This window comes from Trachymyrmex septentrionalis, unplaced genomic scaffold (genome assembly GCF_001594115.1).
Source record: "Trachymyrmex septentrionalis isolate Tsep2-gDNA-1 unplaced genomic scaffold, Tsep1.0 scaffold60, whole genome shotgun sequence".
Classification (NCBI taxonomy): domain Eukaryota; kingdom Metazoa; phylum Arthropoda; class Insecta; order Hymenoptera; family Formicidae; genus Trachymyrmex; species Trachymyrmex septentrionalis.
Window position 1 is genome coordinate 314091 of NW_017305779.1, and position 22420 is coordinate 336510.

General features: G+C 31.9%; 1 protein-coding gene across 2 annotated transcripts in view; it reads left to right on the forward strand.

Moving 5' to 3' along the window:
• LOC108752683 (protein eva-1 homolog C) overlaps positions 1-22420 on the forward strand; it is a 178750-nt gene that overhangs the window by 118450 nt on the left and 37880 nt on the right. For both annotated transcript variants that reach the window (XM_018493712.1, XM_018493713.1), the window contains exons 4-5: positions 8374-8523; positions 11791-11940. In XM_018493712.1, the coding sequence (XP_018349214.1) occupies positions 8374-8523; positions 11791-11940 (300 nt within the window). The remainder of the gene's footprint in view (positions 1-8373; positions 8524-11790; positions 11941-22420) is intronic.

Here is a 22420-nt window from a genome sequence, read left to right on the forward strand (position 1 = left end):
AGCGTTAAATCACTCTCCAGAACAAAGGTATGTCAGTTTCGCAAGTTGAAAAAGGTTACCAGCAGAACATAAGCGCAAGAAACCTAGTTTCGTGACCAGTTTGTTTTAGTTCGATCATACGATATAGGAATGTTGAATAACAAAGTCATAAAATGCTTTCATTTCTTTTATTTTTTTTTCAATTTCAAATATAAGACATTTAACTATAATATATAGAAAATATTAACCTTTACCTATTGCTGGAAATTACATCTATATTCTAAATTCTGTTTGAAATACAAGTGAATCTCCGCCTTATGGCAATCAGTACAGAAAGGAGTTTAAGTTTTTTTCTTACAATTTAGAACTTTATAATATCAATCATACTAGCCACCTAAAATTTTTACTTTAAGTTTAAGTGATCTGTTATTGTAATTGAGAGTTAAACATATTGTAGGTATTATTGAAATTTATTCTTTGAACTGAATGGAAAGCAATATACAATTTTTACATATCAGTTCGATTATTTATAGTCTGTAGATTTGTGCTTTAAATCGTGAATATATCATGTTGCATGTTACACTTTTAAAAATATTACGTATGCTTTTTTATGCCATTTGCACCAGAACACATCTGATAACACTGAAGTATTAAATGCATTATTTTCTATATTTTGTTTCTATGTAACCATATATGAATATTTTTAACAAGATATGATATAAAAGTTATTTAAAAAAATGTGATATTTTGCACGCCTTTTAAAACGAATATTTTTTTATCTACAAGTATTGCTAAAAATCGTAAAATAAAATTTGTTATATTTTAAAACGTGTGATAGTTGAGTTTTTAAAGTAATTTGTGTGCAGCATTTTTCATGACTATCAACAACCTTTTAATTTACAATCAAGAAAAGAAAAAATAGATTAATATATATTTAAATGTGCAGTAGTATTCAATAGATAAAATAAAAAATACTACACTTAATCCATTTAATTGTAGAGTAACTTACAAGACAATTTTTGCTTAACAAGCTTCGCAATCATCCTGCGAGATCGTTTTCAAAAGAACAGTAAGCATAGAACACTTGAACAGATACGAAGAAAAGTTCGGGAAACGAGAGTACATATTATGGCGAGCTAGGCTGAGAAGTTTTCCTGGCGTATTTGCGCCGTGTAATATAGAAGACAATGGCTTTGAATATCATCTCAGAAGTTCTTGCCCCAAGATCTTCTAGAATAATCTTTAATATCTATAAAAAGATTGTGATCCAATGCAAGAAGCACTTCAAAATTAATTTCTTTATTAGAAGTGATCTACGTAAAAGGAAAAAGTCAAAATTAAGAGCAAACAATTTATTTTTAGACTAATTAAGGTATAATATATACTTTAGTTAATTAAAAATTCTTAAAAAAACACGTAAAAGTACTTTAAATATTTAGTATTACGTAAAATTATATTAATAATAAATTGTTACATTTTTATACATTAATTATATTAATTATATTAATGCATATTTTATATTTGTTATTATACAATATGGCACATAAATATAATATTTTGAGAAGCGCAGCAGTAATAAAATTATTTGTAAAAGCAGACAAGTAGTATAGATCAACAATATATTTGGCAGATACTTGTAGATACACATATCTAGCCATATAGTAAACAGATGAGTTTTTGAAAAAGGCATTTTAAAAACAGAGACTTCAAATAAACTTGTTTATTTAAACAAGCATTTTATTATTTAATAGATGTATTTAATGGTCGTGTAAAAATTCTCATATTAAATTATTATTAATCTTGCAGCGTAATAATGTAAAGTATTAATAAACGGTATAAAGTATAGATAATAATATATATAATAGTGTAAAGTATAATAATATAAACATTTGATTAATTTTTATTTCGTGAAAAATATGAAAAAGGATGAATTTATAATGCTGCTTTAATATATAAAACCTTAAAAACAGATTGTATAATGCAAGTTATTTCCTGCACCGTTTTACACACTGATAATTCTGTTGAGAATACTTACGGCTTAAGCATAACGCATAATTTTCTGAACGCGAAATGACGAGTGTAGGAAACTATAAGCAAGAATTCCATGTGTCCAGTAAAATGTTCGTTTTATAAAACTTTTACTTTAATTTTCTTTTTTTTTTTTTTTTTTTTTTTGGAATATAGTGTCGCATGTAACGACGAAATAAAAACACTACAAGCAGTCATTTAGAAAGCATGCGGTTGCACTTTGCAGTTCACTAACAGACACGTAGGAAATATGATGATAATGGCAACGTTTTGGACAAAAGTTTATTCTTGCCGCAGTTTTTATTATCTGAAACAACATATGCGTGTTCACTCCAAACGCGGCGTACGCAACTTTGTTACTACAACGTATATAATACTTTTATTTTGTGTAAATTCGTTGTGTAACACATTGAATGCAAATTGCACAATTTCATATTTCTATAATTTTATTTTAATTATAATGACATTTTCAGGCAAACTGTTTTCTCATTATTCTCTAACAATACGATGCATCTATAAATTAATTAATGTTATGTCAAATTAAATTCTTGAAATTCTGCTTATATCATATGTAGAGGTAGATACGTATATTATACATTCGATAATTTTACTCTATATTTTTTATCGAAATAGAGAGAAGAAGGGAAGAATCCATTATTCCTGAATAAAGTTCTATTCGCGTATCCATTAAAATGTATATTCGCGTTTCGCGTATTTACATCCGTCACTTCGTCCAAAAATGAAACGTGAACACTGGGATGACGCTTGTACGTGGCTAACGCGGTTGTCCTCTGTAATACATCAACGGGGCGATTACATATTACAGGTGTCGCGTTACGTGCCAAAGCCAGCCGACACCTCACGCGTCGCCCGCAAATCTATCCGGCGACAACACGTGCCACTTATTGCACTGATGTATGTACAATAAGCCGTTTATACAAACGTGTTTAATCTGCCTAATCAATTTTTGCTTTGTTTATGCAACCGATGATCAATGTAGTGAGGAATAAACGAGGTTGCTTCATGTTTTGCATCACGATGGGATTTGCAACGCGTATAATGATCAGATCGGATACTTGGATCGTGCCCGAACGCGATTAATGAATATAAGCATTTTAAGAACCTGATTTCTCGATCTGTGGGTGCAATCTTACTTTGAAAATTTAAAACTTTGAAAGTGATTTTTTATTGCTTGAAATATATTATTGCATTAATTACAGAATAATAGAATTGTTTATCGTACGTTTGACTTAATAACATTGATCGACAAAATTTTACTTTTTTATGTTAATTTGATCTGTATGAATGATAAAGTATTTTTTATGATATTTTTTGTATTGTTTTCTGCTAAAAATTTGTGAAGATAGAATTTTTGAGTAAAAAACGCATTAAAAACTTATTTTATTTATCTCTTTTTCTTCTTAATTTATTGCTTCTTAATTTTAATTAAGAAAATGATTCCATACAACTAGTTATCGTTAGCAAAATATATAAATTTCAAGAAAGAGTTATATTAATTATAAAAAATTGGAATCTGTAGGATAAATTCTAATCTCATTTCCAAAATCTGCATAAAAGATACAATGAAAATCGAAATTATTCATTTAACAAAATCATTGTCGGCCAGTGCAATTCGCAGCGTGTAATTGTAGCTAATTGTCCCAGTTCATTTATTTTTATTACTTTTCGTATGTTTTTTTTAATCTACTTTTTAATTCCAATCCTTTTGCAGAGATAATTATTACACACAACGTGCGATTCACCCAGCTCAGGATTTAATAGACCATCTTTATCAGCTCCTTGGCTTTGTCGGTCACCCTCGACACGTATTCTTTCTCCGCGTCCACACCGCACCGAAGTAGAGTTCGAAAAAGGGCCGGACGTACCTTGAAAAGAATTCCATTCGGCGTACACGGGCCGCTCCGGGTACCGACGTGCCCTGTCGGAAAGAGAAGGGCACGTATTCGCTCGCGTTTACCTCCTTTCTCACCCTCGCTCCATACACACGTGCATACGTGGAAACTAGAGATTCCATCGATGTCAGGAAAAGTAGGTCGATCGAAGCCCCGGCCTTTTGCTGAAAAAGCGAGGAGCCAGCTCCATTGTCGCTCCGAGTAGTCCTCCGTCGAGGGAATTACCTCTCTCCCCTTTCAACCCTCTTTCCACCACTCTTCTTCGCCATGGCGGTGCTTCCTCTTTTTTGCCAATTAAAACCCCAGACTGGACATTTCTCTCTCTTTCTCTTCTCTCCCCCCCCCTCTCTCTCCTTTTCTCTTGTTCTATGGAGCTCTACGGAATATCTCACGGCAATAAGGAAGTTTCGCGATCTCTCTCGTGTATACCATGAATTCGTGCTTCCGGGCGAAATTTCACGGGCCATTGACGGCCCCGTTCTTTGATATGTCCGTTGGATAGCGCCGACCACTTTTACGAACCTCGAGAGAGTTCCGGCAGGTATGGCGCAGCGATTTTTAGTTTGCATGTAACGTGGTCATAACAGCGCGATACGGATGTTATTTTCCGTAAGAAAATCTTAGGAACGCGTGAACCGACATAATCTTATGCGCCGTGGATAATATGGAAGATTGTATGTATTAACAAGAGTAGACCATTTCCGCGTTTTAAAGTTGACCTTTATAGTATTATGGTATCACGATGGCATTATCTTTTATTTTACGGCCAGGAATACTTAATTCAGATTAGTTTAACTTTCGGATGCTATAGATGTAGTCTGAAGAATTAGGTACTTTACGCTAATTTCGGGGGATAAGTGTCATGATTGAAATATACAGATGAGAACAATACAAACTTTTATCATTACTGTTATAGAAGAGAGAATTTTTTGTTTTAATAAAATAATAATAACATATCTGTTCATTAAAAAGTTTAGATTAAATGTACTTACTAGCCGTATATGAGACAGTGTAAATGGAAAATATATATAAATTTAGAAAAAAATACGATTTATCAAGATTGGAATTAAAAATACTGCAGTATAATAATGTTGAAAGTGTAAACGAATATTGAATAGAAAATATTAAAATATAATATTGAAAGTAGGCTAATTGAATTTTATATTGATAAAATTGTATGAAGAAGAAGAATATGCATGTTGAAGGAAATAAATGAGAGTGATATTTATTTCATTATACTAAAATTAAATTTACAGAGTTTTAGAGCTACAATTTACAGTTTTACAATTTTTCTGTCCTTTAATATAGAAATTAGTAATTCTGGCCATAACAAAACTGTATCAGCGCAATGTATTGTCCTTGTTAGTTAAAGGTCGGTGCAGATTGTATACACGCTTAGAGAGAAAACGAAAAATATGTATGAATCCAGAAAACGCGATATTTTTGTCAGAGGAGCGAAAATATGGGATAGAAAAAAATGAAACTAGATGTAGGTCAGCTAATGTTTATGGTAGTACGAAGTAAAGACAAAACTGGCTGATATAGCGGATTGGTAGGATTAGCTGATATCATTTATTGTGTGTGGTTTTGGCACGCTGATGAAGCTATCGCGTCAAACAATGTGTGCACGGCCTCACGCTGCACGTAATTTTGCCTTAAATCGCGGTGGTAGCCATTGGCCTCGGTTCACCGGTGGAACAAGTTCGAAAGCTGGCGATGGCAACCGCCGTAAATTGCCAACTCAATAAAGCAGGGCATAACACTTTATCTCAAGCATAAGTGCACCCGCCGACTTCCGTGCGTGGCTAAGAAACATGATCGAGGTATGAAAAGATGTTGCCCGGTGTGTGGGATCGCTGGGTTATGGTCAAACTTGTTCTTCCGCAACAAAACCGCGATACATCAACGAGTTACCACGGTGTTTCGCTGCACTCGAACACGGGTGGATACACCGGACAACATCCGGAATTTTTATTGCCTATTGCTGCGACAGGATCGCGTTTAATAACACGTTTAATTGTGAGTTTACGAGGGCAAGAGAGATAATAAAATAAAGCTTTTTAAGTTTTCAAGAGAATGGGGCCGTTTTAAAAAGAGAGCCAGCATTACGATTTTTATTAGCGAAAAATATAAAATCTGTGGAAATTGATCTGTCAAATATGAATATTTTGTCGATAATAATAATAATAAAAAATAAGGTAAAAAATCGATTTTTTTTTAAATTACATTTTTGGACAGTTAACAGTCTTGAAAATATGTTGCTAAAATCGTTCATAGAAATACGTAGAATAATGGAATTATTCACTGTTTACTGTAATGGTGCATAGGTAAAAATTAGACGCGTTTGAGTTTCGATCCGTCGCGACACGCCGTACGGCTGTTACTTCTTTGAATAACGAAATATTTCATGAAGTTTCATGAAGAGGATAAATTTTTTTATGACCCAGAAATCGTTGAAAAAAAAAAATTTATTGTAAGTACTAAAAAAACAAAAATATTCTAATTCAAAACTTTCAACGCACTTTTCTCGAAACGTGTTTTTTCAAATTTGCTCTCTACATTGTAGAGAGAAAATGGCGCACTGATCTACGCTTTTTACACGTTATAACTATTTTCTCCATACAGTAAATCTGAAAAAAATAATAAATTTTTCAAAACAATAATAGTTTTTTGACAATGGGAAAAATAATGATCTTTATAAAAAAGAACTTTTTTTTTTTTTATAAAGAAGTAATTTTAACAAATCGCGATTTTTTATAATTTTTAGGTTTATTGTATACATTTAACATCATTAATTACAAATCAGTTTGATTTTTTATTTTTAGAGCACTAGTTGTGGCTGCACAATGTCAGCAATTTGATAAAATCTCATTTGGATTACACGTTTGCTGCCATTGTTATCTCTCGGACATTTTAACACATTTTGGTTCAAATAAAATTCATACATATTGTACAAAGTGCAAGTAAAATATAGATATAAATCTAAAATTGATAGCTGTAACTGTTTTTCTAAAAAATTTATAAAAAATCGTTGATTTTTTGATCCTCTAAACTACTCGGCTTTTTTAATTCGCATTTTCATAAGATTAAGGGGATGCTAGAATCAAATTATCGATATTACAGTCGTATAAAGTCTCCGAATTGACTGAACAAAATAAAAAATTCTTTTACAGGATTAAAGTAAATGTAAAATTAAGAGGTGGCGCAATGGACTTTATACCAAAATCTAATTTTGCGTCTACTTTAATCCTGTAAAAGAATTTTTGATTCCATTCAATCAATTCAGAGAATTTTATACAACTGTAATATCGATAACTTGGTCCATCATCTCCTTAACTGGCAAATAACTTAATCATAATTTTTTGTTAATATTAATTGATGTATAGTACATATCACTCTCTCACTTCAAAAGTAACCCATTTTAAAACTTGCACATTTTAAATTTTGCAGAAAAGGGAAAAATCTCTTTTCAAATTTGACAGACAATTATTGACTAATCAAATAATATTGGCATTTTTGTCATTTTCGTTACACAACTCTTAAAAAATTACTCTTTTTGAATTGTGATGTTACGACAATTTTTCATAAAGTTAATACTTTTGATGATTAATAGAGTAATGTTTATTTAATTATCATTTATGGTAACAACTCGAAAATTATGTTTTTTTTAAATTGTATTATTTTTGGGGGCATGTGAAAAATTAGCACTCCAATTTTCTCGAAAGTTCGGATTATAAAATTTGATAAGCTTTTTTTTGAAGAATATAGGAATAAGTATAATTGTTTTTTAAAGGGTTCCACCAATTAACATTATTAATAGCACTTTTGAAATAAAGGAACAACATTTGCGATAAAATTTTTGTTTAGAAAAAATATTTAAAATACGAGAATATTTAAAAATTGACAAGAATCGCGATTTACCTTGTATATCAGATATTCACGATTATATAATATATCGACGCAAGATCAAGCGTCAGCAATCCGTAAGCTCACAAAAAACTACGTCCATCGCAAGAAATTTCCCAATGCGACGCGATCTCTGCACCCCGCAGGGAGAGAAATGCAAAAACGTACTATCGGCAGCTGCAAGCCATTCCGGTTCATTGAAATTCGCGAATGCAACGTTACGATCGTAACGAGACGAGTAGACAACGTCTGTCCTTTCACCCCAAGGGAACGCCCGTTCGTAAGAAAGCGATCGTGTTTCTTATGGAGATCCATTCCCGGAACTCATGATTCGGCTCAATTTCCGACAAAATAGGAAGTTTTTCTTTATCTTTTTTTAACTTGTGTTGCGAAAACAATGAGATACAATCATTATGGTTGCTCGCTAATAAGGTATATTCATAAACCGGCGTCGCGTCGCGAACATAATTGCGTTTTGCACAGCGGCGACAACGGCGACAATATAGCGCGATGGTCGCTTTATTAAAAGCTGGTTTTGTGGTTTCAGATGAGTTCAGGAGTAAGGTGGCTTGCGAGAACGAAGTCGTCAATCTCGTTTGCCATCCCGGCCAGAGGGTGGCGATTTTCAGTGCTGCCTTTGGTAGAACGCAATACGAGTCGCTGCAGTGTCCGCAGCCACTGGGCGTACAAGAAGAAAGTAAGTACCGTCATTAATTAACAACATCTTGGGTCTCTCCATTAATTATAATTTATAATTTATTATAACTCGTTTTTTTAATTCTTTCTTTTTCATCGAAATTATGTGACATTTGTGATACGCGTATTTAACATTGTATTACTTGTTATTAAAGCAATACGTAATCGAACATAAAACTGTGAACTTTTATCGAAACGTGAACGCGTACTCTTCATGTTTCGATATCTTGGTTTTATGTTGCGTCGTTATGTACGTCATTCGCTTCGTAAGAAAAGTTAGTGATCACATTTTCCGAGATTACAGCTGATTAAGTATTTATATTCGTAGATAAATTTCGCGTGTTATTAAAGTAATGATATCCGTTATACTTACATTGTGTACAAATACTAAAATGAAATTTTGCACGACAAAATACACGGAAAGAACGAGTTTGCTGCACACTGAGAAAAATTTCTGGTTGAAAATGGATGAACCAGAAGCTTTTGATTAATTAGAATTCTCAACTATAGAAATCAATCAAAAAATTTTAACTTTCTCCAATGTGAAAGCAGATTTTAGTTTGAAATATCTAAAGATTTAGATACTTTGTTAAACCATGTAAATAATTATGTAGAAAATTCAAGCATAAGAAGCAGTGTTGTAATCAAAGTGCTGTTGTTCTTGTTTTTCGAATAACTTTTGACGCTTTCATATCAATATTGTTCTTATCGCATCATCAATCATTTTGTCAATTTTTTCATTTACGCTAAACAGAAAGAGACCTAGTAAAGATTATTTATATTAATATATAATATAAAACTGTACAGAAAAACCGATTTTGTTAAAGTATCTAAAACTTCAGCTAGATACACAGATCTGAGAATTTGTTGGACCATCAAAATAATTTTCTAGGAAACATGATGTATGTTACAAAAAGTTTTGACATTCTAGCAACCAGTCTGAACGTCCTACATATTTATTTTGATAGCTCAACAAAATTTATTTTCTGATCTATATCTATAAATTAAATTTTTAGATTTAATAAAATCGTTCCTTTTGTGTAGAATTTTTCGAACGCTTAGTTTCTAGCGATATAACGAGGATCAATAATTTCTGTCGTTCATTTCTTCTATTTGTCGATGAGTTTTTCTGCAGAAAAGCGTTCGAGTCGATGTTTGTCCTAGTTTATTGTCATACTTGGCGACGAGATTGCGACTCTTTCTTCCGTGGTTGCCGAAGTTTCGGATGAGGTTCGAGTGATGTGGGAAGAGAAAATTAAAGTGAGTTTTCTCGCAGGGTATTCTTTAAAAAAAGAAGTCGAGTGTTTTCCAAATGGAGCGGGATAATTCAATGACCGACAGATGCATTTGGGCGCTAAATGTGACGTTTGATATCGGGAAAGCTTGTTATTCACGTTCGCGCGTCGAGAGAGGCTCACGCCGCTTACTTTTAATTCAGGAAGAATGAAGGAGCTGCCTGCCTCTTATTCTTAAGACGTGGTTTTATTTAACTTTCCGAAGTAAATTCTTTTAACTCGCGAATGAATGCTCCGGTCGACCGCTCGCGTTCCCATGACGACTTTTTGTCCTGTCCAATCAATCGATTCCTACGAAAGCGCACGAAGAGAACACCGAACGAGAGAACATAAACGAGAACGGTTCACAATGAAGACCACACTACTGATACTTTAACGATACATTTAATTCTGAAATATTGAAACGTTGTTGTTTACGTATACATTTAAGGATGTTCTTATTCATTTAATCGGTCTTTGCTGTTCCTTTAATTTCAATTTTAATCTTTTAATAATAATTCTATTACTTTAATTATTAATATAATAACACTAGTTTTAAAAAATGTTTTTTTTAAATTACTTTAAACAAAAAAAATGTTTCTTATATCTTTTTGGATGTTGAAAACGATACCGCAATAGTTAAAAAAGCCATTTTTGAAAATTAAATCTCAATTATTTTGGAAATCTGACGTGCTGGAATTTTTTGGCTTGTGGCACTGTTTTTAGTATTAAAAATCTATACGAAACAATCTGTACTAGTATTAAAAATCTATACTAGTCCGGTTTGAAGTAATTTTTTATTGTATTAAATTAGTATAACCTGCGTATATACAACAATAGAATTATTCTTACGACCTCATTAGTTACAGCTAACTAATTTTGGAGACAAAATTAGATAAAGAAAAATTAGTTACTCTTAACTTTATAAGAAGAGACTTTATTTATTTGCTCCTTTTACTCTTCTTAAAGGAAAATATCATTTCCGTTCCTTTTGTAGGCAAAAAAAATTCTGGTTTTACAGTTGTATGAATAGCTCGGCTCTGTCCACGATGATCCAATAAATCTCTCTATCCCGCACAATTCCTTGGTCCACTTGTCCGGTCATCATCCACCAACTCGTAGAGCTATCTTTTAACGCGAAGGGTTGAAAGGTTGCTTGCCGCTTGAGTGCAACAATAAGGAACAAAATCTATGAAATGGTGCCGCGTTATAATAGTGCTTTTTCGTGCTTCTTTGCCATGAATGGCTTGTGGTCGCCTTGATATGCCTTCAACGAGATACGTTTCGTCGTCACGTTTTAGGACGTGAGCGATACGTACATTTTCTTGCACAAAAGAGTATCGGAAACTCCGAAGACTTCCTGCTCTTCCTTGGATTCCGTCTTTTCTGTCATTCTACGTGAAGTCGGATCGATAAATTCTTATTCCTTCTTTGACGCGGATATGCATTGTCGACCAGCTTTTCTAAATCTTATTTAATAACGGAAACAATACCTTGCAGTGTTTTCCTTAAATCATAAACGATGTAAGCTAAATCTCATATAGATATTTTATAAAATATATTTTATAAATGTATAATATTGTATAAATATTTGAACGCAAGTTCGAAACAGCAGATCCTCCCTCTACTTGTCTCAGATTAAAGACTTAATTACACAGAAGTAGTATAATATTTGCGTTATATAATCTTTATGTGACTTTTACTCTAGCAAAGATGGAAATTTATACATATGAAAGTTCTATCTTTAACTTTTGTAAATTTGTACATACATAGAATGAACCAATTAGCCCTTTTGTTTTATCTTTATAGAGTATCATATCATATATAATTGCGAAATATACAAACTTTGTTATTTCTTTCACAATTTCGCGTAAAATGCCTTGTGAAGAAAAAAAATATCAATAATACGAAATTGTTTCAATTTTATTTCCTTATACAATGCATCTTTTGTAGCTGTTATTATTATTATTATTATTATACTGTTACTGTTACAGCTTGCATGATGGACTTTACAACGGAAACTGTAATGCAATTATGCCATGGTAAACGACGATGCACAGTAATAGCTAATAGCACAACATTTGGCAGACCAGATCCTTGCAGTCCAGACAGCAAAACGTATCTTAAAGTTGTGTACACCTGCGGTGAGTAAAAGAAATTCTTTTTTGAATTTTACTATCATGAAATGACAAAATGTGTCTTGTAATAGCTAATAATTCATTTTAAAAGCTAAACTTTGTTTAAACGTAGTTAGCCCTTTATTGATTACGTGAAATTTTGCATCTTCCATCAGCAATCTGGGTCTTTAACTTCAATGCAAATTTTTATATTGCTCCAAACTGTGAAAATCTAAAAAAATTATTGCATATTTGTGTTGAAAGCTTTGACAAGTTTTTACTATGATAGTAGTCGGATTATATTTTATTTACTTTTTGCAGATTTAAATTTATTTATCAAAATTTACAATCAAAATATTAACTTTGTTTAAAATCTCACTTGGCCGGTGAAGTTAATAGTATATTTATCTGTTATGAAAATAAATGTCATTATAAATATATTACTGATTTTCGTGAGAAATATAATAGCTTGGATTATAATTTTAAATATGGTTATTCAGTTTAATTTAATGATCAAATATTAAGAGATACATTTCACATTCTGACGTTTCCAGCTTGCAAATAGAACAAGTTGATGATTGAATTACAACAATATAATATTATGAAAAAAGAGCGGTAAGGGTTATAGAGTATCTAGTCGTGCAGAGAGAAAAGTAATTACTTATTTAAACGAATAAAATTGTACGAGCATTTACCCGAGAAAGTGTAGCTGGCGGCGATTCACCGTTGCAATCCTTGAAAAGAATAGTGAGAAAAACTGATATTACGGACCGTGCAATAACGTGTTTGGTAGAGGATCTATCCGGAGCTTGCTGCACAATAGCGTATAATGAGCGCAGAACGTTCTTCTCTGAGAAGAAGTTATTTTATTTTGCGAGGTTCGAAGTGACTCGGCAGCAACGAGTCAGCGACAGCTTTAAACAAAATGACGTCGTCGTAGGGTCTTTCCTTCTGCCCAGGACAGGATTCGTACTGAATTTCGTTCTCGACATTTTTAATGGGCACTCTCCTCGGGAACGGTGCGTCACGAAGAATAGCGAAAGAAACTGTTGTGAAAACTGTCGACAGCAACTAACGAGCGACATCACTGTAGCGTATTTCGAGCATGACGTCGCAGGACGTTATCCTTCTGAGAACGAAAACTTGAATTTTTTCGGTCACCGCCGTGATACAAGACGTAATTTCATCCTGTGCGTTTACCTGTTCGTTTACATTCGAAATGTAATAATAATTTTATGCGAGTGTCGATTACGCTGTCGGTCCGCCACATTGTTGAAAAACTAATCAAGAATTTTATTTTTTCGTTGCAATTTAAAAAAAATAAAAAAAAAACGTTGTGTAGAACGAGTTGTGTAGAATGCAAATGCGTCTGGCCACAATATTTGCAGCGTCGTTGAATTTTTGAGCGTGAGTACACACGCTTGTGTACAAACTCTTTTCGCGAAAATCTTCGAATCTTTTCAGCGGTGCCGCAATGCCGCAATAACATTCTTTGCGAAAAGTTGCACGCGAATTGGGAGATGTTAACAGGGGAAGAGTTTGCTACATGCTTATGCCGCTCTCGCGCAGAGCGATGAAAAAGTAACGCATGGTCGGTCATCGCGGTGTTACTCCATGCTCCAATTTTTTTTACTCGAGTGAAATTACATGTACCCCATACGTGTACATTTTGTTGGCAAATAGCATTCTTATAACCGAGTATTACTTTGTTGCGGAATACCTCGTTTACATTAATCGTAACCATCTTTTACCTCCTTAACAAAGAAAGGAAAGTGTAGAAAAGAAGGTACCGTGTTATAAAAATACGATGTAATTTTTCTTGAAACGTGTATAATTTATTCCTACCGTGGAAACTGGCTTGTGAATTTTTCACTATAAAACTTACTTTAAGAATTGAAAAAAAAAAGAAATCGAGCGAAAAGAAGAAGGAGGAGGAGGATTGAAAAATGGTTCAGATATCAAGATAGCATTACGCTTGATGAATAATATTATTTTCTAACTTAATATTCTTCTTTAAAGTATCTATACTTGAAATTTTTTTTTTTATCTCAATTTGATATTATTTCATGTGATAATCATTATAAATTTCTGATACAGGAATTGTGAAATACATCTCCGTATTTTATTAATATGATAAGGATATTAAATTTTTTCGATTAAAAAGATTTTAGTTGAAATTCAGTCGCGATTAAAATGGTAAGTGCCTCTTGACAGTGGAAGGATAAGGAAGTCTTGCTGGCCCTTTCGTGGCTCGTCGCACGTCAAATTACCGGCCGTAAACGGCCGTGCGGGGATTATAATTCGCGCGACGTAGCCAAGAACGCATTTGCATGTGCCCGTGAATGCCCGATGCGAGCTCATTAGTCAATGTCACTTCGGTTCCTGTAACCGACCGGCAACGTTTGTGAAAGAAAGAAAAAAAGAATCGTGCTCGGTATTCTAATTTGGCGGTGAGTCATGCATAGTTCTTCGTGGCTGTCCTAGTAGCCGCGAGAAAAATATGCGCATTTGTTGGTACGTGAAAAAATTCGTGAAATAATAAACGTCCGTCGATCCGAGTTGGTCGCATTTCTTCGTGATTGAATGTTTTGAAATATCATAAAACCACATTGTACAACTTTTACTGTATTTTATAACAATATTGTTATAAAAATACATAACTGTACAAACGTAATCTGTGGACAGAATGTTAATAAATATAAATATTTTATGTTCGATTTATTAAGCTTTTTTCTCTTAGGAGAGCGATGCGTTACTTTCTTTTTTCAAATTGGGATTGTTTTTTGTGAATAATATAAAAAAAATTATACGCAATTTTTTAGTTAAATTTCTCGTAAATTCTTATTAAATATTATAAAATTTATTCGTTAAACCACGTTCAAAGTAATTCGAGATATTCTAAGGAGAATCTAAGGTAATATCAAACCTTCCTTCTTATCCATGCATATATGCGCACACGCTGCCAAGAGAACATGCTCGAGGAATAATAAACTGGCATGATAAGAAAGTAAGGCTTGTTGTGAATCAAATTTTTTCTCGTTGTAGATTGCTAGTTTAAAATAGCAAGTTGCATAAAATTCATGTCAAAATTATTTTATTCATTACAGTGCTTTTTGTAAAATTTATACTAAACAAAGAGATAAAAATAAAATTTCATAAAGTTGATACTAAACGAATAGATAAAAGCAAAATTATGAGATATTCGTTATATTTTATAAATCTTATGTTGAAATTTTATATGCATTTTGAACTTTAATCAAATATAAATTCAAATTCTAGTATTGCATATAACAAATATTAATATTTGAATGTAAACAAAACAAAATTATATTACAATAGTTTTAATTTACATGTTATACAGTATATTTGTAATTTTTTATTTACATTTTTAAAGATTAAAGAAATAATAAACTATGTAAGTATAAACATTTAATAAGATTTGCAATTGAAAGTTGACAAAACGGACGATCAATCGTTATAGATATCTTTTCGGTAAAATTAATACATAGCAAACGCAACGTCAGAAACATTCGTTCCGCTGAATTTGGATTTGATCGGGGATGACGATATTCCGAATGAAATCAATCGTACTTCCCAACTATTCATACTATTTCTGTAAAGCGTGCTTCCCATACTATTCATACTATTTCTGTAAAGCGTGCTCGCTGTCTTCTTTGTTAAGTTCTCCCGGGGTATTTACTTGGAACAATTACCGAGCGATTTCAAAGTGTAATTGGATCCGCATGAATTATCAGTGTACATCAAAGTCCCACCTCCTTCTCTTTGATCCAACATGAGCGTAGATCGTCAATCACGCTCGTAGAGCTGAAAGTAAAGCCCTGGAAATCCGTGTTTCATGAGATATCATCAAGTCCTAATCAATTATTAACATCGGAAACGTCCTAATTAATTTCGATATATTTAGAATATAATTATTATTATTATACAACAAAATTGCCAGACAAAAATATTCATTATAGATATTATAATTCTGATTTATCAAGTTAGATGTTTAATATTTTACGTGCAAGATTTAATAATACGAACTTAAATTATCGCCACGTTTACGAAATATTTTATTTGTTAGAGAAAAATTGTTTTCAATCTTCTATTCTATTCTGTACTTTTTTATATTAAAACGGATATTAAAAATAATGAAAAGGCGCTCCCAGAGAATTACTCGGACATTATGAGAATATAAAGTTACGAATAAAATGTTCTTCTCATGATATATGCATAAAATTTTAATCGTCACAAATTAGTCTCAAACCGTGTTAAACATACATTTTTCTACGAGGTAATATCCGCGAGTAAAAATCTCTCTTTCAAGTAGAACTTATTTACAGTAGAAGCTATTAAAGAACTGCCGGTAGGGATGAGAAGAGAGTAAACTTCAAGAAGGAAAATATTCAAAATATATTTTTTTCTGATGTATGCGAACTTTTATGAATTATAAGAGGCAAAACACGATAGCATCTATGAAGATGTATAAAGCAATGATTGCAACGATTTCTGATTGCATTTATCAAATCTATTTAAGCGGTGCTTCGTAAATCACAAATTTATTTCATCATTGCCTTTTACATTTAGTTGAACGTTGCAACTGTTTTAGCTTGTGTAATTAGTTTCCCATGGTTAAAATTTTCAGAATTTCCCCTAAAAGGAGATACTGAAAACAAACTTTATTTTTTTAACTGATACTTATGTAGAAATTAAAAAATTTCTTTAAATTATATCTTGTTCTCAAAGTTACATAACAAATACTGCATTGTTTACTTTGCAAACTAATAAAATTAATTTTTTATTTGTGTCCGATTCTTTTCTTTATTTCAGGCGGTGGCTACGTTTAATAATTCCAGCAAAATTCAGATACAAATCATTAAATATTATTATACATAGCTAAACTTTCTCAGATAATATTGCTTGATTAATCATAAATCATGATAATGGTTTATTAGCTGACGTTACGTACAACAAGAATGAGCAACTTGAGAATTCTCTCTTCTATTATATTATGTCTGTTACATTAATTATCTCTCTAACGATAGAAGCAAAATTCGTTGAATTTCACCATCCATTTCTCTGAAACAGTACAAACTGAATCACCCGTTGATTTCACACATGGGATCTCGTTGACAGAGTGAACGTACATACGTATCCTATGTCCAAAGCCAAATCAGTCGACGCTTAACGACGTATGAATGCATTGCTTAATTTCACGATACGAATACGTCAGTTGATATCAGTCAATCGAAAAAATTGATTAAACTCATGGTTTATTTTCGTCTCGTCGCGCATACGATCGCGGTTAATTATTGCTTGTTTTTCACAAAAGAATTACCAATTTTCGCTGATAGCACTCCACTGATTTTGTCGTATTATACACATGCATCGTCTGTCAATATAAAATCATTTATGGAAATATATCTTTTAACTACATTCACAAGACTATTCAATTTAGTTTAATGCGCTTAAATAATTTCCTAGGAGACGTTAATTGAGCAATTTTGTTGAAAGTCATCTTTAAAACTTTGATTGAATTCACTTTACATTTTGCAAAACTTTTTTTTTAAATTTTTAAGTTGCCAAAACTTTTCTTATTACGATCTCATCCCTTTTTGCTTTTTGTAGACATATTTTCCTGACCTGAACTTTTTCGAAATACTTCAATGAAATAGTTAGAACTGTTGCTTGACCGCTTTTACATAATAGTTGTTTAATTTACAATAATAATAGGAGTCATTGATATGCTCCATGCTGTTTAACGAATAGCCGATGCATCACGGCAATACGTCTCAATTGAATTTTGACACGTAGCTGAAGAGCCATGTCAATCAACGATAGAAAATCAAGCGTTCGCGTAGCCACGAAGCTAATTAGGGATCGAAGTGCCAACTCGATGGCGCGTATGACTATATAGCTACTTTACATTATAGCGTTCATTGCAAGGTAATGACCCCTTGAATTTCAGCCATTAATCCGAGCTGTGCTGCTAATGAAAAATATCCTTCATACTCGACGAATAATCAATTTAATCTGTGCGGAACGGAGCCGTTTATTCGATATTGACTGATAATTTACATTTAACGATGTTCCACGTACAGCTTTGTTACAGTTTACTAATTCTTTGTTAATTCTCTCTTTCTCTCTCTCTCTCTCTCTCTCTCTCTCTCTCTCTCTCTCTCTCTCTCAAGTCCCATTATTTTCATTATCAACGAAAACGCATTTGGTATTTATGTAACTGTAATACTTGGCATTATGTAACTGTAATATATTTTCATTAGAAATGCAGTGAGCTAATATATCATAATCTATGGTTACAGAGACGTATTTTAATTAATAAATAGCGAATATATGAAGTTATGTATATTAACGATGGATGATATTTCAAAAATGTGTGCAGTATTTCTACCGCTGCCACAAAATATTTGCAAGAGCAGAAAGATCTATGTTATTGATGATTTTTTGTCCAAAGAAAAAACAAATGTTGACAAGTTGACAAGTGCCACTATAGGTATAGTCTGTCATACGTGCACCAAAAAATCGAAGAGACAGAGGAAAAAATACTGATTTTTTAATGTTTATTTTTCAATGTCAATAATGATACATTTTATGATATGAGATACAGGAGATGCCCCCCTCTCGACGATAACCAAATATTTTTGATGGAAATAGCATGTAATTATAAAATTACACTTAAAAGGGCAAGCAAATGCGAGTTTTGAATTTAAATTTTTTCTGCTGTTTTTTGTGCCATATAGATATAGATATTTGAATAAATAAAATTATAAATTGTAATTAATAAATCAAATTCTCTTGACATATTTCATTAATATATTGTTCTTATAATATGCAATACATATGTATATTGTATATGTCTCATTAATACCAATTTTGTGTGCATTTTGACGTTCGTAATTATTAAATTAGATTTGCAAACAAAAATTTGGAAATATAATTAATTAGTTATTGCTGATATTAATTAATGTTGATAGTATAAATTTAAATAATTAAAAACAATAAAAGCATGCGTTTTATAAGTAAAAACTTTATCTTTTTTAAAACTTAAAGTGCTAAATGAGAATATCAAGTCGCGAGCAAAACTATCTTTTAGATATGCTAACAGACGTGTGATGTTGTCAAGGTCTTTTACGAGGAATTTCTCTCGATTTCCATTTTAAAGAGTGAATTACAACATGGTGGTGCCTCATGGAAGATTAATGACTAATCTTTCAGAGCTGACTCCCTCCCATTTCGATTTTCAACCTTGGATGTTTTTGAAAAAAAAAAAACTAGTCGCTACACGCACAGCCATTGGTACAGTTAATTGAAGAGTTGCGAAATAAAAGCATCGTGTACAGGTGTGAGTGAATTTATTAAACGCCACGTTCCTCCCGGCGGCTTTCTTCATTTCCTTATTTCGCTACAATTTCAATTCTCAACTTTGACTGGCAGTTGCCGATTCTCTTTAGTTTCCACGACAGTTGTGTTCATAATAACAATTCCCGATTTGTCTGCAGAATAGTGTGTAGCCAGAAGCGCTTTTAACCATTGTACGCGTTATGCGTGAGAATTGTGTGCTGTTTCTAGATTCAGACGAATATAATTCGTCTTTCTACGTCGATGTGTGCTAATTTGCACATGGTACACCGTCGACGCTTGAATTATTCGATTTACGTTTAACAATTCAGGCCGACGCCGATCAATTGCAATCGTTTTCGACATTTAGTGACGATGTCGTACGGTACATCCATATTAATAAATGCTTTAATATATGCATTTAGTTGGCACGAGAAGCATATGTAAATGATGATATTGAAAAGATATTAGAATCTGAGATATGTTATTTTGTATTCTGTTATTTATAAACGTATAAAATAAATCGTCAAGTTTGAAGTGATAAAATCTTGATTGCATCCGAGATTGAAATCATATCTGATTTGCTTTAATATGATAAATTGATAACTTATAAATTACAGTAACTAATAACAATTAATGAACTATACATTGTAATTATTAACGTAAACAGATAAACATATATATTTATATATTCCTTAAATAATTGTTATTAATCAGGTTTGAGAGTAATAATAATTAAAAACCTTTAAGTAACTGATCACTCTCACCTACTTCGAGACAGGGTAATCATGGTGAAACATGGTGAAACATTACAACTAGGCATTTTTATATAAAATATTACAAACTGATAAAAATTTTTTTGCCGTATCTTATCGGACGAGATATTTTGATATTTTGTAAACTTCAATGGAAAATAGCTTGTAAATATTTTTTAGTTGCACTCAATTTATTTACATACCCTATATTCTTCGCAATATACAGAACGAAATATTACCGTATATTTGTTTTGAGCAATTAGATTCTTACTTGAGATCTCCAATAATATAATAAATTAGCATATTATTATATTTACAGTCAATAATGTAAATAAAAAGGATGAACTTTTTAAATTCATATATTTATGAAAATTAGAAATAATAAGTAGATTAATAGTTGGAATAAATAAATGCGAATAAACAGGCATATTGATTTCGAAGTTTAAGCATAATATTATTGTCCCGTGTTTTTATTTAAATTATTCTATATTTTTCTGTGTAATCATAAGATTTTAATTTTTCTTTTCCGATATTAATTTCAGTCTTATGTTTTTTTTATTGCGCGCGAAATTACACAAAATTTATTCTCCGCTATTGAAGGAGAGAACAAGCCGACCGTTGAATATTTTAGTATTGGGCATGGTGGGGTCGTGCAAGCAGCCTCGTTGATTGTGACTGCATATTTTAGATCGTAAACTCGTTAAAACTCACTAACCCTGCCGGACAGAACGTTTGCCGATGTCTTTCAGAATTGAAGACATCGAGAATTGTTCGAGACCCAAACGCTTTATTCCTATCGTTCCTCTTATTCAGCGTTCCCAGATTTGTTTGAAATCGTATACTATTCTATTGCAATTCCTCTTATGTCTGGAATTTATCATCTTGCAATCTTCAACAAGTGTCTGTGCGATCAGTTTTCTCCGTACAGTATCTACGTGATTTTTAAAAAATTCTATTACACTTATAATAGAAGTTCGATACATTGTAGATTTTTACTATGATTTCAATAAAATTCAATATTGCTTCAGAAAGAAGCTGAAGAGAAAATTTTCTATTTTTTTTTTAAATATCTTTAGAAAGTAAAAAGAGTTTTAGCATTTTTTTATGTACAATGTGCTGTTTGGATTTCTAACAAATACTCTTTAAAGACATAATGAAATAATATTCTTTGTTATATTGACGTCTGACGTATATTTTTAAATAAATGAATTGATATGAAGTTTTACTTTGCATACATTATTCAATTATTTTTCTCTTTTGATTTTACTAAATACCACGTAATATTGCAATATTGCAATGGCATTTACAAATCGGTGCGAGATCGTCAAGTTCTTAACAAGTGGTCGAGTCTTGATGAAATGTCTATCAACTTCAGGTGTCAGATATTACGCATAACACTAAGCGTTTAGCAACCAGACTGCCGGTTGCAGTCTTAGCCAGGTTTACGTTCATATACATCACAAATAATTAAATCTTCGAACTATATATAAACGCGATATACTAACCTCTTGCATCAATCATTTCTGTAAAATAGTTCGATCGATACCATCTATCTGTCTGACATATATTTATTTTATAGCTTGAAAATTATTGAGCAATATTTTGAAAACACATATTGTTGAGCATTAAGACGGACGGATAACGATGCACATGTTACATTTCTGCAATAGTTATTACGCATCGAGCCAATTGTTTCACCCGTTTTTATCAATATAGCCTTTACATGACCTATCTAAATTTTACGATTTAAAAAATTTTTTTTTGTTGAGTCCAACATTGAAAACTGATGGGCCAATTCAAAAGAGGAAACGTTTCTGAACAAAAAAATATGTTTTCAAATTTTTACATGGACGCAGTGAAAATTTGAAGAAAAAAATAATGTTTAAATCATATTGAGTACATGTGTATTTTCCTTTTTTTTTTTTAAAAAAGATATTAGAAAAATGGAAAATAAAGTGATCCAATGTTTTAGATAATAAATTATATTGATATGTTTGACAAGAATAATCTAAGAATTATTTTCCAAATAATTGACTTATTTATTTATATGTATTTATCCTTACGATGTTTAGCAAGTGAATTTGAATCCATGATCTGAAATAATAAAAGTAGCAAAAAAACATTGCAACGATATGTGCACACTCAGTGTATCTAATAGATTAATCATACTGATTCTATCTTACAAAATTTTTTTGTTATATAATAAACAAAACGTTGACAAAAATATAAACTAAATACAGTGTTGTAAAGTATAAATACAAAGCACAATAAAATGACAACTGGAAATTGATAACCATCTTGTAGTTGTTATAAAAGGCAATTACTTATCTGTGAAATTTTACGTCACCACGATGTTTCTATATTTTGCCTTACTGACAGTAACAGAATGAACA